Source organism: Cottoperca gobio, chromosome 7, assembly GCF_900634415.1.
Source record: "Cottoperca gobio chromosome 7, fCotGob3.1, whole genome shotgun sequence".
Lineage (NCBI taxonomy): Eukaryota > Metazoa > Chordata > Actinopteri > Perciformes > Bovichtidae > Cottoperca > Cottoperca gobio.
In genome coordinates this window covers 7,198,018-7,212,673 of record NC_041361.1, presented here as the reverse complement: position 1 = coordinate 7,212,673, position 14,656 = coordinate 7,198,018, and the positions used below count along the sequence as shown (strand labels likewise).

Here is a 14,656-nt window from a genome sequence, read left to right as displayed (position 1 = left end):
TGTGCGTATAAAAATTGTCTTTGTGAAGTGCACTTCCTGACTGTAAATAATAATAATGACCATACACATAGAACAGCTTAGAAATGTTTATTATGGAACATAATCTGAAAACTCTTAAAGAAAATCGAAATTCTCTTTATTTTTGGCAGTAGTATGTCAAATGAGTACAGAGGGGAACTCAAGGCCACTCATGCAACACCTGTACAACAGCGTTTTCTCACTACAGCCTTAGGACATGAAAGCACGAACGCTGCCTCTGATCACAGCTCTGCAGATGGGGCAGTGACGCAGGCTGGCAGCGCAGTCACTACACACCACCAAATGACCACAGGGGATGAAGACGATAGACACCAGTTTGTCCATGCACACCTTGCATGTCCTCTCCTCCTGCAGCTGCCTCAGCAGCTCCTCTGGGTTCGGGTCCATCACTGGGAGAAACCGAAAAAACGGAAAGCTAGATGAGCACACACACAAACATACAAGCTATGTGTTGCATCTGCAGGATAGAGCAATAATATAGCTTTTCGAAGGTGTTATTGATTATGATTTTCCCCTGGCAAATCGTATAGGTGTTGACCTCTGACCTTTCTCTCTGATGGGTGTGTGTGTCCTCACACTTCCAGCACTGGAGCCCTGCCTCGTATCTGGATCTGAAAGGCACGTGAAAAAAAAGACAGTCAAACATATTGCATCCGTTGTAACATTGATATTTGGGTTGTTGCAAATGTTTTATTATATTATTGCTCATATCAAATAGTCAAAAAACTTAATTGGCAGATTGTAGAAGAAGTTGCTTCATGTAAAAATACTTTATTACAAGCTAAAGTCCTACAATAGGTAAAAGTACAAAAGCATTATTAGAAAAACTTACCTTTTAAGTAACAAAAGTAAAAGTACATCTCATAGACAGAAGGCCCCAACCAAACTTTGGTAAGAGATCACAAGCCGGAAAGGTTGGAAGCCACTGGTTTAAGATTAACATGGTTTAAACAATGTATATTATTAGCTTATCATATGTGTATTATGTAAAGTATTCATCTGGAAAGTAACTAGCTGATTAAAAGTATAGAGTACAAAATGTTCCTCTAAATTGCATAAAGAAGCAGAAAATGGAAATACTCAAGTAAAGTACCACCGAAATGTACTTAAGTACCATACTTGAGTAAATGTACTTCATACTTTCCACCACAGGCTGTTACCTCTGCTCTGTGGTCCCCTCTGTCTGTCCTCCTGCTCCGCCTGCAGTATGTCAGTGACCAGGTCAGACACAGAAGTGTAGTGCTGACCTGTCAGAAGGTACTTGGTCTGCACCAGACTCTCCACCAGGTTGGCTTCAAAGCCCATCTGCAGCACAGTCTGCACCACAGGGGAGAGCATGGCTGAGGAAGCTGCCAGACCTCCGACCACATCTGGGACATGAGAGGGGAGAAGAAGTGAGGAAGACGTGACCAGTGAGCAGCCACATTTAAGGGAAACACATCTACACATCATCAAATGTTACATAATCTACAAGGAACGTAGTTGATGAATGGGAACATAACATTCAATGACAAAATGTGCAGCTTACCTTTGTCTGTCAATACTTCTCCTGAAATGGATTATATTTTGAATTCCTCTCTCGTGCCTGCCCTGTAACCATGGGCCACAACTGGTTTCCATAGCACTCTCTAATTACTGCAATCCTATAGCAAACATTAGCTGCCGTTATTTAATTTTCTCCCAAATAAAAGTAATGAACCTGCTTCTTACCTAAGAGAATCATTTCAGAGTCTAATTTGATATTTTAAGTAGTGCTGTGGTGCGAGGTATGCTATGTGCAACTTTCTTTAATTAACCTTGTGCCAGGTTGATCCAAGAATAATTAAATCAACTGGTTGCAGAATTTATTTTCTCACTTTGCACGACCTGCAATGCAACTCACGATGTTTGCTCCACCTTTCCCCTTTTAAGTGAACGAGCGAGAGTGGATGTTGACAGTTTGATTCTTTGCACTGCAGGGTACAAAAAGATAATTATGGCCATCAAAGCAGGCTGCTATCTTGCTTCCCAGGTCTGCTTGGTAGGAATAAAGATTCTTTCTGGGTAAATACCCAGAATTCCCTGCCTTGTTTTCACTTTTATATGACTTACCGTTTCTGGATCCGATGTCTCTGCCTGTGGAAGTCTGTGATCCAACCTAGAAGAAGTCATCATATTTTTGATTCATGAATGATCTAAAGTCAGCAATGACAAACATGTCATTTATCAATGTCTAACTATAATGAATGCTGTAATTCCAAGCAGACTTTATTCTGAGCAGATAAGCGGGATGAAAGCTCTCACCACAGTCTCACCCAGATGGAAATGAGCATCCTGTATGTTGCTGATGTACTCCTGTCCTCTTGCCTGGATTAAAAACTCACATCTGAGAAATATAAAGATGCTGTTTTATAATCTAAAGCATAAATACCGAACACAAAACAAAGCTTGACATGTATACATATTGAAATAAACATTTCAGGGAAGAAATTGGCAAGTATGTATTCAACTGATGTCTTTATATCTGCCTTGTGACAAGTCCTGCTGTTACCGTGGAAACCACTTGGCATGCTCCTGCCAGGGGTCGTCTCCTGCCTCCCAGTTCCTCAGCCCTCCGTCACAGTAGAAGCATTTGACATTGTCACCGTGACCTGTCGGGGTGAACGGGACGGCTGTGAGAGGAGTCTAACGACAGAAACTCTGTGAATCTCTACAGCTTTACAATTGAACACAGAACATCTCTTTAACAAGTGGAATCGACCGCTCTCTGACGCAGTCTCAATGAAACTAACAATATCAGCTTCACAAAAGCGCTATAACTTTAAGGTCACTTTATTTTATAGCATTATTTTTGTATTGGTTTTTCATGATATTGTGCCCACACTGTGTGTATTGCCTGAAGCTGTGGAAACCCTACTTCTTTAGCAGCCCCAGCTTTGTCCAGCTGGTTCTGTCCACAACATCATGACTCAGCAGAACAATTGTACCATGAACTCTCTTACAAAGAGAGGTTGCTCTAGCAGGCACTGGGTCAACGGTGAATATTTCACTGAAATACACTCACAGACACTAAAATGTTGCTAAATATTATGACATTAAATAAGAAGGATAGCATGTTTTCAAGCTTTATAGTGAGACAATCAGTACCTGTGTAGAAAAATCCTGCTCTGGCGAGAACATCTGGCTGAACTGAGGCATCTGTTGGCCAGTTGTGGAAAGTGGTGAGCCGGGAATCCTGCGCCTCCATCTCTGGGTAGACCGCTTGTCCAGCTGTCCCCTGTTCATCCATCGTCATCCTCTGCAGTTGACTCAACAGCTGGCCGTCCACAGAGTCGGAGGATCCAACTTGGAGAGGAATATTTCCCACAGCTCGACCCAGAATGAAACTGCAAGTTGGGAAATGCCTCTTGTGCTCGGTGTCCGGGCTGTCCCCATGTACCCAACATCTTAAAATCCCTCCACAGCAGAAACATTGGACTTTATCCCCGGGGCCTAGAAAGAAGAAGCCCGCCTTGGCCAGGTCTCCAGATGTGACAGGTTCATCTGCTGACCAGTTCTGAAAAGTTCGAAGTCTCTCCCCTTCTCTTCGCATCTGAGGCTCCTCGAGGATGTGCAGCGTAGTACTCCTGTCATCCATCATTCTGTGGCATGTAGGTTTTCCTTTCTCTTCTTGTCCTGTGCCAGTCATCCCTTTTGCGGTCCATAGTGGTGCGCGCACTGAAGGTGAGTGCAGCACAGCAGCTGAACTAATATGATCAGCTGTGGGGGCCTGCACAGCGGCCTACAGGAGACTGCTTTCCAGAAAAGCCACCAAATGCCAGAATGTATGCTCATTGATCCTTGAATGAATGAAAGCGTGAACATGCCATGTTGCTCTGCCTCTTAGGAAAAAACATGTAGAGCATTTCAGAAGAATACTATGGACAAACAACTAATATAACTATTAAAAGGATATAACTATACTGTAAAAAAAATACCATTAAGCACAATGTGGACACTTTAAAAGCTTACAACTAAATAACAGAAACCTCTAACGTGAACAACTCAAGCACACATTGGTTGTTTTTCCTGTGAATCCTTCTCTCTACAATGGTTGGGTGTTTTGGTCCTCAATGACCTACAGGAGGGAGACATATTTTGCTCTTGAGGTTGTAAGATTAAGTGAAGATGAAGGAGTTAAATAGTATACAAATACTAATAAGTTGTGTAGTAATACTTTGCGGGAACAATGGGCGTTTAAGGGGGCTGTGGGTGCATCACTGCTGCCTCCTGGTGGTTAAAGGGAGTAATAACTGAACCAAACCAGTTCACGATACATTAGAAGTAATACGTTTCAACCTGCTATGTAGGCTCATGCATGCACCTAATGACCACACACAGTACAGATGTCTAATACAAATCCTATCGTTTCTATCCATAACTTTCTGTCTATCCCAGTAGGGTCACCTGCCAAAAAAAGGGTTAATGTTGGTGTGTACCAGAATCAGCATACGGTTTATTGTCAAGTATGTTTTCACTTAAAAGGAATTTAGCATGGTATTTGGTGCATACAATAAACAGAGGAAACTAAAATAAAAGCAAAGCACTGCAAAAATCAAGAACATATATATATATATATATATATATATATATATATATATATATATATATATATATATATATATATATGTATATATATATATATATATATAATTACAGTAAATCTATAAATAAAATACTATAACAAATATCTAGGCTACTACAGTTTAGTGCAGGATGTGCAAAAATACTGATAGAGGGAGGTGTGTGCAAAAGTAAAGTAAAGTAAAGAGAAGATAGATTCGACATCTAAGTTTGCAATGCTTAAGTTTACTGTGGACCTTTACTACCTTGTATCATTTTTACATTCCAGTAAGTCTCACATGAGCACTGTGTTGAGCTGAACTGCATCAGTTAGGGGCCCTGCAGAAAAAACACACAGTCTGCTGATAGCCCCCCTGGCGTTGTTTACACCCACACAGATTGCAGTAAATAGCACCAATGCCATTAGGCTACAAGTTAAGAGTAAATGTTTTAATTTAAGTACCAATGTGTATGAGTTGGGTTCATTTCCATTATCTCGGTATTATCTAAATCACAGATATTAGCTATACTCACTTTGTTAAACTGAAAGAATGCTTCAAACTTTTGCCACCCCGCGGGGAACACGTGCACTGCAGCGGCGGCTCAAAGCCCGGATGGAGCAGCCATTGGGGAAGTGTACAGGGCTTAACGTAACTGAGGAGGGCTGTCTCTCTGGACTAATAAAGACAAAGTAAAAGACGACCGAGGGCAGAAATATTCAAGCTCCGAAAGCTCCAATCGGCGACATATAACGTTAACCTGAAAACCTGTACCAGGGCTTGACTGCTTTCGGACACAGTTATCCGAGCCGACAGACTTGAACTGTGGAAGTTGGGATACGTGCACACAGCGGAAAATATACAGCTGAGCCTGCGCTAGAACTACTAGCCACACGCTAAGCGGCACAACTAGCCACATAGCTAACTGTAACTGAGCTGTGAACTTGCTTTCAAAATCACGGGGCTTGAAATCCAGTCACAAGCTCAGGCTCTGTGAGAATCAAGGGACTTGCTTAATGAATTATGTCTGCCACAAGCATTGACCCTCAGGTAGGAAGAACGATGTACCTCGCCTGTAGAGAGCTTGCAAGCTAGCTACCTGCTAACGTTAACGATTTACTGGGCTATGGCTATTGCTCGGAAGTGTTAGCTAGCCACTAATGTTGGCCGGTGCATGTAGCTAGCAGGTTAGCTTCATTCCGTTAAACGGTAAAATGTTTTAACGGGCATTTAAGAAAGATGACACTAAGTTATTCGTTTGCATATAAACAGTTTTAAAACGCATATTTAACTGTGACCAGATGTGTGTACCACCAACGTAGCATAAATAAACTCGCCACCTATTGCAAAATACGTGAAACCTAAAGCTAACGTTGTAAAATGAAACCTGTCCAAGCTAACGTAACGTTAACTTAATCAGTGAATCTTTAACATTATTTAAAAGGTGACTCTGTAAACTGGCAAACCAAGTTGCAAGCTGCGTTGATGCTATTTGCGTTTATAAAGCCATTTAAAAAGGCTACTGTTAGCTAGCGAAGTTGTGCGTGATTTAACAAACTCAAGTTGCACACCAAATAAATAGCGTTTAACTATTTTAGCCAACTGTAAGTATCTATAGTTTTTATTGAAGAGTAACGTTGCATTGCGTCTTCTCAGGAATAGTCATAATGTTCAGCTTTGAGAAATGCATTGGTATTATTAGATGCTGCACTCAGTCCAATCCTATGTGTGAAATCTCCATTCAACTTAAAATAACCATATCTCCTTTTTTCTTTTTATGATCCTACATGGATGCAGAGATCAAAGGGACAAGCATCTAAAGGTGAGTTGTTGCATCACAGATTACTACTACACTGAATTTGATTGGATATCTTTTTAGTCTGGCTACACCTTCTCTGACTAAATCACCATTATTTACACCAGAGTCTTAATCTGTCTCTGATTTACACTACTGTCAGGCTAATATTTTGGGAACACGATTGGACATATTGTGCTGGGTCTTGGTACAGTGTGAACAACATCTACAAATGTAATCCTTTTAAGTATGATAAGTTAAAGCTTGAGTATGTAACATTGGTCAAGCCAACAACAGTAAACTAGATGTTTTCAAATTATCCAACTGAAAAACCCAGCCCAATGTTGCCAATTATTTTCCAATGAAAGAAGCTAGAAGTAGTGGTTCCAAAAGTTGCTAATTATAGCGATAAAGTCACCAAGTTGGCAGCACTGACATCCCGTCCCTTCAATACTCCCTCTCAAGCCATTCCCCCAAAGTTTCATTATGAATGTAAACAACAGACATGGATATGGGTAAGTCCCGCCACAGATATGGAATCTTTTTTCTTTTTTTGTCAGAGCATTTGCTTTATTGATTGCTGTCCGGATGCAAAGAGTATTTCAACTAAATAAAACCAAATAATATCTGCTGTTTGAGTGCAACACGCTCAACCCCTGTAGCCTTGAAAGTTGTAAAAGGTTTGTGATTTGCCATTGCACAAACAAATTGAGCTGGTTGTCAGTTTGGAATCTAGTTGAGATTTCACTTGCAGCATAATCTACCTTGCTACTTTCCATCCCTATTTTGAGGATATGTGTATCATATTTCATAAAATACACTGGTCCTGTCTTAATTCTAACCCCGTAAAGGCATGCACATTGGTTTGTGCAGCTCCTGCTCCTACATTAGTCAAAATGGTCTGGGTCCTAGTGAGCTAGGAGGAAAGAGGACTTCTCCTGGCCATGGAAGAGTGGCAGGCAGATGCTAGAGCAAACCATTTGAAACCAAGGCAGGAGTCATATTTTGCAATAAAAAAGAATATGACTGTTTAAAACAGAATAGCAGACAGTAGTTTGAGAAGCTTCTGTGGATTTCTTTTATGCGTTGGTCCCTTCAAGCTGACCACAGAATCCCTTTTGTTCAAAAAATGTCAAATTAAATCAGCAGTCATGAATATTTGTGGAGGGGGGCAGTCTCTCTCGTCCCTCAATGCCACCACTAACCCCAGTTGTACATAATGATTTACTGGTAATTCATTGTTGTTGGTTCCTCACTAACTTTGGCATTGGCAGCAGTGTTGTTATGGCCTCATAATTGTATTATTTATGATGTTCAAGTCATCTTTGATTTACTGCAGTTGGTGGAGGAGGTGAAGTGACAGGCAGGTCTTGACTCACTCTTCACCTGCAGGCCTTGCTGGCAGCAGGCCACAGGCTGATTCACCTCCAGGACAGGCTTATCTTGACATGGCTTAGTGATTTAATTGTTTTTTGGAAGAACACATGCACATAGAGGGACTTATATATTTAAATACTACATTTGTGAATTGATTATATCATTTGATAGATCAGTATCAGTAAATCTTTGTACAGGGTTATCCTTAAATCTAGTGTGTGCTATGTTGGAGCTGACTAAGTGAAATATACTTTTTCTTTTTTTACAGCATAATAATTTAAATGTAGGTAAAATAATTTCAAACCCAAAACAACTTGATCGAACACAGGCTAGATTGCCCTTGTAAAATAAATTGTTGATCTCAACAGGGTGTACCTAGTTAAAAATGGGTTGAAAAAAACCAAATGTGTCTTCAATATACCTAACATATATATTTATCCATATATTTAAATGTACATTAATGTAATTTTGTTTGGTTGCAGTGCAAAATGGTTCACTGCATCAGAAGGAGAATGTCCATGACAATGACTTTGAGCCATACCTCACTGGGCAATCAACTCAGGTAAAGCTCAATATCTCTATCTTAAGACAGTTGTTAAGAAAATTATGATATTGTTTTTTTATATTTCTGATATCAACATGTCACGTGATAATCAAAGTACTGAACTGTGTGCAACTGTGGCATGTTCAAAACAGTAGTGTTAATACTAATATAACATTTAAAACATATAGTATTATACTATGATGTATGGTATGGTATGTAGAATACAGCTGGGATAGTTTTATTTAAGTTAAACTGTAAGTCACTTGCTAATGTTGTGGGTCTGCTGACCTTCATTCATCCAGAACAACAGCTACCAGTCCATCACCGACCCCTACCTGTCCAGCTACTACGCCCCCTCCATTGGATTTCCGTATCCCCTCAGTGAGGCTCCCTGGTCTACAGGTGGGGACCCCCCTATTCCATACCTCACCCCTTATGGAGCCTTGAGTAATGGAGACCATCACTTCATGCCAGACACAGTGTTTGGTCAGCCGGGGGGCCTGGGAAGCAGCATCTACCCCCACAGGTTTAATTTTTTCCCTGAAAACCCTGCCTTCTCTGCTTGGGGCACAAGTGGCTCCCAGGGCCAGCAGACTCAAAGTTCAGCCTACGGTGGCAGCTACAGCTATCCCCCCAGCTCCCTGGGGGGCACCCTGGTGCCTGATGGTCAGACGGGCTTTCACAGTGACACCCTCAACAAAGCCCCTGGTATGAACAGCCTGGATCAGGGTATGATTGGCTTGAAGATCGGAGGGGATGTCACTGGCCAGGGCTCAGGTGTCAAGGCTGTGGGATCTGTGATTGGTGGACCTGTGGTGGCAGCCACAGGAAACGGAGCCACACCTATTGGAATGCCACCACCCAAACCCACCTCCTGGGCAGCCATTGCCAGCAAACCCGCCAAGCCGCAGCAGCTGAAAGCTAAGGTGAAGCCAGGGATGCCCAATCCAGGGGGAGCTCTTCCCCCGCCACCCATCAAACATAACATGAACATCGGGACCTGGGAGAAGGGCCCAGTGACTAAAGTAGCCACAGCTCCTCTGCAGCAACAGCAGCCTCTTGGCATGCCTCATGGCATGCAACCTCAAGGCCCCATGCAGCAAGGACCCATGCATCCCCTTTCCCAGTCTATGGTGCAGCCCCAGATGCAGCCTATGACCTTACAGCCCCACCATCACCAGCACCATCAGCCACCACCTCAGACCTACCAAAACCACACCCAGCCCCCTCAACCCCAGACCCGTTGGGTTGCCCCCCGCAACCGTAACCAAGGCTACGGGCAGGGTGGCCCTGGCCATGACGGTAGTGGTATGATGGGTATGGTTGGTGGTGGGAACGGTGGCCCTCAAACTTCTGCCAGCCAGGGACCTGGGGGAGAGTCCCACCCAGTACTGGATAAGCTGCGTGCCTCCCATAGCTACAACCCCAAGGACTTTGAATGGAACCTGAAGAATGGACGTGTTTTCATCATTAAGAGCTACTCCGAGGACGATATCCATCGCTCCATCAAGTACTCCATCTGGTGCAGCACGGAGCACGGCAACAAGCGGCTGGACTCAGCCTTCCGGGCCATGAATGCTAAAGGCCCCGTGTACCTTCTGTTCAGTGTCAATGGCAGTGGTCATTTCTGCGGTGTGGCAGAGATGCGTTCACCAGTGGACTATGGCACCAGTGCTGGTGTTTGGGCACAGGACAAGTGGAAGGGCAAGTTTGACGTGGACTGGTTGTTTGTAAAGGACGTGCCTAATAGCCAGCTGCGCCACATCCGCCTGGAGAACAACGACAACAAGCCAGTGACCAACTCCCGTGACACCCAGGAGGTTCCTCTGGAGAAGGCCAAGCAGGTGCTCAAGATCATCGCCACCTACAAACACACCACCTCCATCTTTGATGACTTCTCCCATTATGAAAAGAGGCAGGAGGAGGAAGAGGAGGAGGTGCGCCAGGTGGGCACAGTAATCTTACTGTGTTAACCTTAAATATACCAAAAATACACATTTGGCACCATTGATTACAATACAAGTTCATTCTGGATAATAACATTTTTAAATGCTAGTTAGTTTTTAATGTTTATTTGTTTTTGAGCGACTAATTCTTGTTTTTCTCTGTTTCTTCTTATTTGCTCCTTTTGACAGACTTTTGAGCCTTCTCCGATACAGAACCGCTCTCGGTTGGATCAGGTAAGAACTGTCATAATTTCTTGCTAGTGTCATTGATTATCCCCACAAGTATTAAAAACCTTTAATAATTTTCATTGATGATTGTATTGTGTCATTCACTCGGTGAGGATAAATGATTTGATCATTTAATATTGGATCACTGCTTTAAATAGATGTATGTAGACCTCCTCAAAATGTCCTGCAGTTTACTGTGCTGTTATGTAATGTTTGTAATATCTAATGTTTTTGTTTTTATTTCCAAACAGGAGCGCCAAAACCGGAATAAACAATAGAAGACATTTATCCTTGGCTTGATCAACAGTTACACTAGGACTTTTGATTTAAGAGACAGAAGAATTTGAAAATGCAACCAAGCCCTTCATTTTTTTCTATTTAATTCTGGTGAATCTGCCATTGTCGAGACTTGTGCTTTTTTTGCCCCATGTACCACCTACTTCTTGTGCAGGGATAGCAAGCTGATTTAATGTATTACCTAGCCACCACCACACTCTTTAGTTCAGTTTTTTTTTTGAAGAAACATTTTTCTTCCCGTTCCATCTCGTACTCTTCTCTCACCAGACTGGTTTTCTCTCTACTGCCCCGACCCCCCCCCCCCCCCCCCCCACCTCTTTCCAATTGAATCAGGGTTTGACTGTACCATGGAGAAAAAGAATCTGCCACTTTATATTTCAGTACAATCAGGAACGGATGTGTCCTGCCCCTATTTGTCCATTTGGGGGCAACATTGCCACGCTTCAGAGGTTTAACTGTGCCAACCGGGTTGGAGGATCCCAAAGGCCATGTCGGACTTGGAGCTGTGCGATAATACAACTTCAATGGTTTATCTATTTTTCATTCAGATCAACAAAATCTCTATTTTTTGGCTTACTACTGACAATTTTCATTTCAGAAACCTGTTTTCTGGAGCCTTAATGTTTTTTTTCTAATTATTGGTGACTTCTCAAAAGAACTGCTCAAACAGTGACACTGCTGGAGAAATCAGGGATAGTGTGAAGTCACACGGGACTCGAGACATTTCTGAGGAGGAATTGCAAAGGCCTCTGGGAAAAGAAACCATGGATGTGTCCTCCACAACCAGAACTCTCACATTTAAGTCAAAAAAATTGTACTATTGACCTCCTCACACCCCTCTGCTTTGCTTTCTTTTTTGATGTTTGTCTTGAAAGGGTCTTTTGTATGTTTCAACAGGAGATTCTGCTTGTGTACGCAACCCAGTCTGAGAGAATTGTCGCATCCACCATTTTAAATTGTTTTATAATCAGAATTATGTAATGATGTAACTGCTACATTGAATGAATTGTTGCTTTTGCGTTTTTGTTTCACAAAATTGGGGGGGGAGGGGTTCACATGTTTGTCCATTCACCATCATTCTGTCTTAATCCTGTTTTTATTTTTGTTTTTTTCCCCTCAAATTTGTTTTTGCTAAGTCTATCATGTTGGTCGTAATGCTAAGCTTTAACGTAGGAGCCTATATATTCATGGAGAAAGCCTAAAAATGTATAACCTAAAAATTAATGTAACTGATTTACTATCGAGTAAGAAAAAAATAAGAATGAAATGTGGTTTCTGTGTGTTTTTTGGTTGTTGAAAAAAAATAGTTTGTTCTAGACTGAAACCATTGATTATGATACAGTAAAGTACTTTCAGGTATGTCAACAGAAAAAAAAAAAAGATTGGATATTAAAAAAAACAGTCACTAATACATGTGTGTGCCCATGCATGGCAAGCTGCAATATAGGAAGTCTGCTGGAAAATGTTAAACTGTTATCCATCCTGCAGCTTGTCTGTGAGGTGAGAGTGGTGATGTTGTTTAGTTAACGGTCCTTTAAAGGACGTGTCCCGTCCCCCTCCCTTTTCTCGTGTCAGTCGTTTCAGAGCATTCAAAGCCAGAATGCAGTTTATTTTAGCGAGCGTTTGAGACCAGCAGGTTCTCTTCCTCTTGATTAGTTTGAAGCTGTTAGTTCAGTATTTTGTGGATTGTGAGGTTACCATGATGCAGAGAGGAATTCTGCCAATAGACACTGCTGTCTTTTCTCCTTTTGGCATTTTTGTGTATTTGTGTAAGAGTTGATGTCGCGTCATGGTAACCTGATCAAATATTCAGATCCCAATTCAAAACTTTGTTGGTCAAAGATGTTTGACCTGAAACCAATAATCTTGACAGTTGTGGCCTGAACTCATTCACGTTAAGTTGTTTGGTCTTTTCAGATTATGTTAGACGGTGTATTTGATCTATTTTGATTCTGTCACAACCCCGTTATTAGTTGAGATGGCAGAAGTTCTGCACTTTGCTGAGGTCACTCGAGTGTGAGTATGAACCGAATGCTTCCTAACTGTATTTCCAAACGTGTGAAGCTGCATTGTATTTTTTATCTGGCCAGTGTAATCTAGAGAACTGACCTCTAACAAGATCCTTTCTTCTCCACCTCCTCTCTTTTTTACCTGCACTAATCAATAGCTAGGTTGATCCAAGCAATACGGTGAACGCCCTTCACATGTTTGCCTTCCCCGTCACCGCTCTCTCCATCCAGCGTAGAGTCAGGGGCAGGCGAGAAGCTAAAGGATGCCACCGAAGACTGAGTCGCAGCCGTCTTTGCCTCAGGAAGCATGAACTGGTTGTGATTTATAGAACAGGGCTCACGTGCACGTTAATGATAACTGTCAGAAGATGTTTGTTGCAATAGAGGGATGTCGGGTTAGCCATAAAAATATATGTATCAACACTACAAAATGATTAATGACATGAACTATTAAATAAACATTGATTATCTTATAGACCACAGTTGTAGTGGGCATAACTTGTTGAAAAGATCTATCTTGGTTTTTCTTTATAGAAGAAATCAAGCCTTAATAAACTGTCCATTCAGAAATGACTGTCTTGCTCTCATGAATTCTCTGTTGATATGTAAACAGCCACCTACAGTGACCTTGTACAAACAGAAGAAGCTCTGGAGGACAGCTCCAGTGCTTAAATGTCACTGAAAGGTTTTTCTCAGCTGGAATTGTTTCTTTATGTTGTCTTTTTTTTTTTTTTAAATCATGTTGACTTTATACTGTATCTGTTATCAAAGCAGACCTGTTTCCACAGGCTCAAGTGATCTGCAACAGAACATGATAGAGCCAACAAATGGAAGTGCTGCTGCCTGGGATAACACTTAATGCTATTTAAAATATGTTAAATAAATAGAAAATGGCGTATTCATCATATATGTGCATTTAAAGACCGAGGCTTTTGGTTTAAATCCATATAGCCTACATATTTAGCAAAGCTATTTTTTGAAAATCCAGTTTAGGCTGAGATGTCCTGTACACATTTTGTTTTACACATTGAAAATGTATAATGGTTTTGGTATTCAGCAAAGGTTTACAAAATAACATATTGTTCCACACGTGTCAAAAGATTGTATTTTCTTTCCTTGACAGGAGCTCTCCGTGGTGCTGATTTGGGGGAGCTGCTTGCAGGATGTTCCAGTCACATAATGAAGTAAAGAACTCTCTGGAGTAACAACTATGCAGGTGATCTTCTATGAAATGGTGGAGATGTTCCTTGCCTTCCTTCAAAGATATATTACTGTACAATGAATTATACGCTTCCAAAAGAGTTCATCCTTTTTTTCTAGAGATCACCGAGGGAGTTTGTTCAAATAGTTGTTTGCAATATTCAAAAGTTTTACATTTTATGTCTTTAAGAATAATTCACATCCGATGTAGTTTTGCAAATATTGTGTGCATGGTGCAGCGTTGGCATGACTGCCATGTACAATTTCACATAAAAGAATCACAAGAGAATCACAAGCAGAAAACTCAATGTAGCTCAGGCTTTATTTGGTGTCACATCATTACAAAGCAAAGCATGCATTGAACTGAGGCAAACAAAAAATATATATATATATATCACATTCAGGCTCTGCAATAGACTCGTAATATCAATCTGGAGCAAACAGTGTATAGCATAAATATAAAGATGATGTTGTATTTGGCAGAATGCTAAAAATCTTGATTAAAAAGAGACATTACATTTAGGTTATTTATATTATGGTTGTTTGCAATTCAAATATGGGAAGACACGTTTGAATTACATGAAAGCTGACAATAATGAACCTATGATGCACTGTATGTGAAAGAAAATACAACTTTGGCC

The 14,656-nt window shown here is 41.3% G+C and overlaps 2 protein-coding genes across 3 annotated transcripts; one reads left to right on the top strand and one right to left on the bottom strand.

Annotated features, from left to right (window-relative positions):
• Positions 1–98: 98 nt before the first annotated feature.
• birc7 (baculoviral IAP repeat containing 7) lies at positions 99–3,869 on the bottom strand. Its single transcript, XM_029435835.1, has 7 exons — positions 3,166–3,869; positions 2,570–2,669; positions 2,323–2,404; positions 2,131–2,176; positions 1,200–1,409; positions 585–650; positions 99–428 (listed from the first exon to the last, which is right to left on the bottom strand). Exons 1-7 carry the CDS (start codon positions 3,704–3,706, stop codon positions 229–231), a joined length of 1,245 nt encoding a protein of 414 aa, XP_029291695.1. The 5' UTR covers positions 3,707–3,869; the 3' UTR covers positions 99–228.
• Positions 3,870–5,204: 1,335 nt separating this feature from the next.
• On the top strand, positions 5,205–13,385 carry LOC115010922 (YTH domain-containing family protein 1-like). 2 transcript variants are annotated; one of them, XM_029435834.1, is made up of 6 exons: positions 5,205–5,669; positions 6,417–6,441; positions 8,274–8,353; positions 8,638–10,272; positions 10,471–10,515; positions 10,761–13,385. In XM_029435834.1, exons 1-6 carry the CDS (start codon positions 5,643–5,645, stop codon positions 10,785–10,787), a joined length of 1,839 nt encoding a protein of 612 aa, XP_029291694.1. In that variant the 5' UTR covers positions 5,205–5,642; the 3' UTR covers positions 10,788–13,385. The 2 variants fall into 2 exon arrangements, with proteins under 2 accessions (XP_029291694.1, XP_029291693.1); XM_029435833.1 differs by having other exon boundaries at positions 8,638–10,281.
• The last annotated feature ends 1,271 nt before the right edge of the window (positions 13,386–14,656 follow it).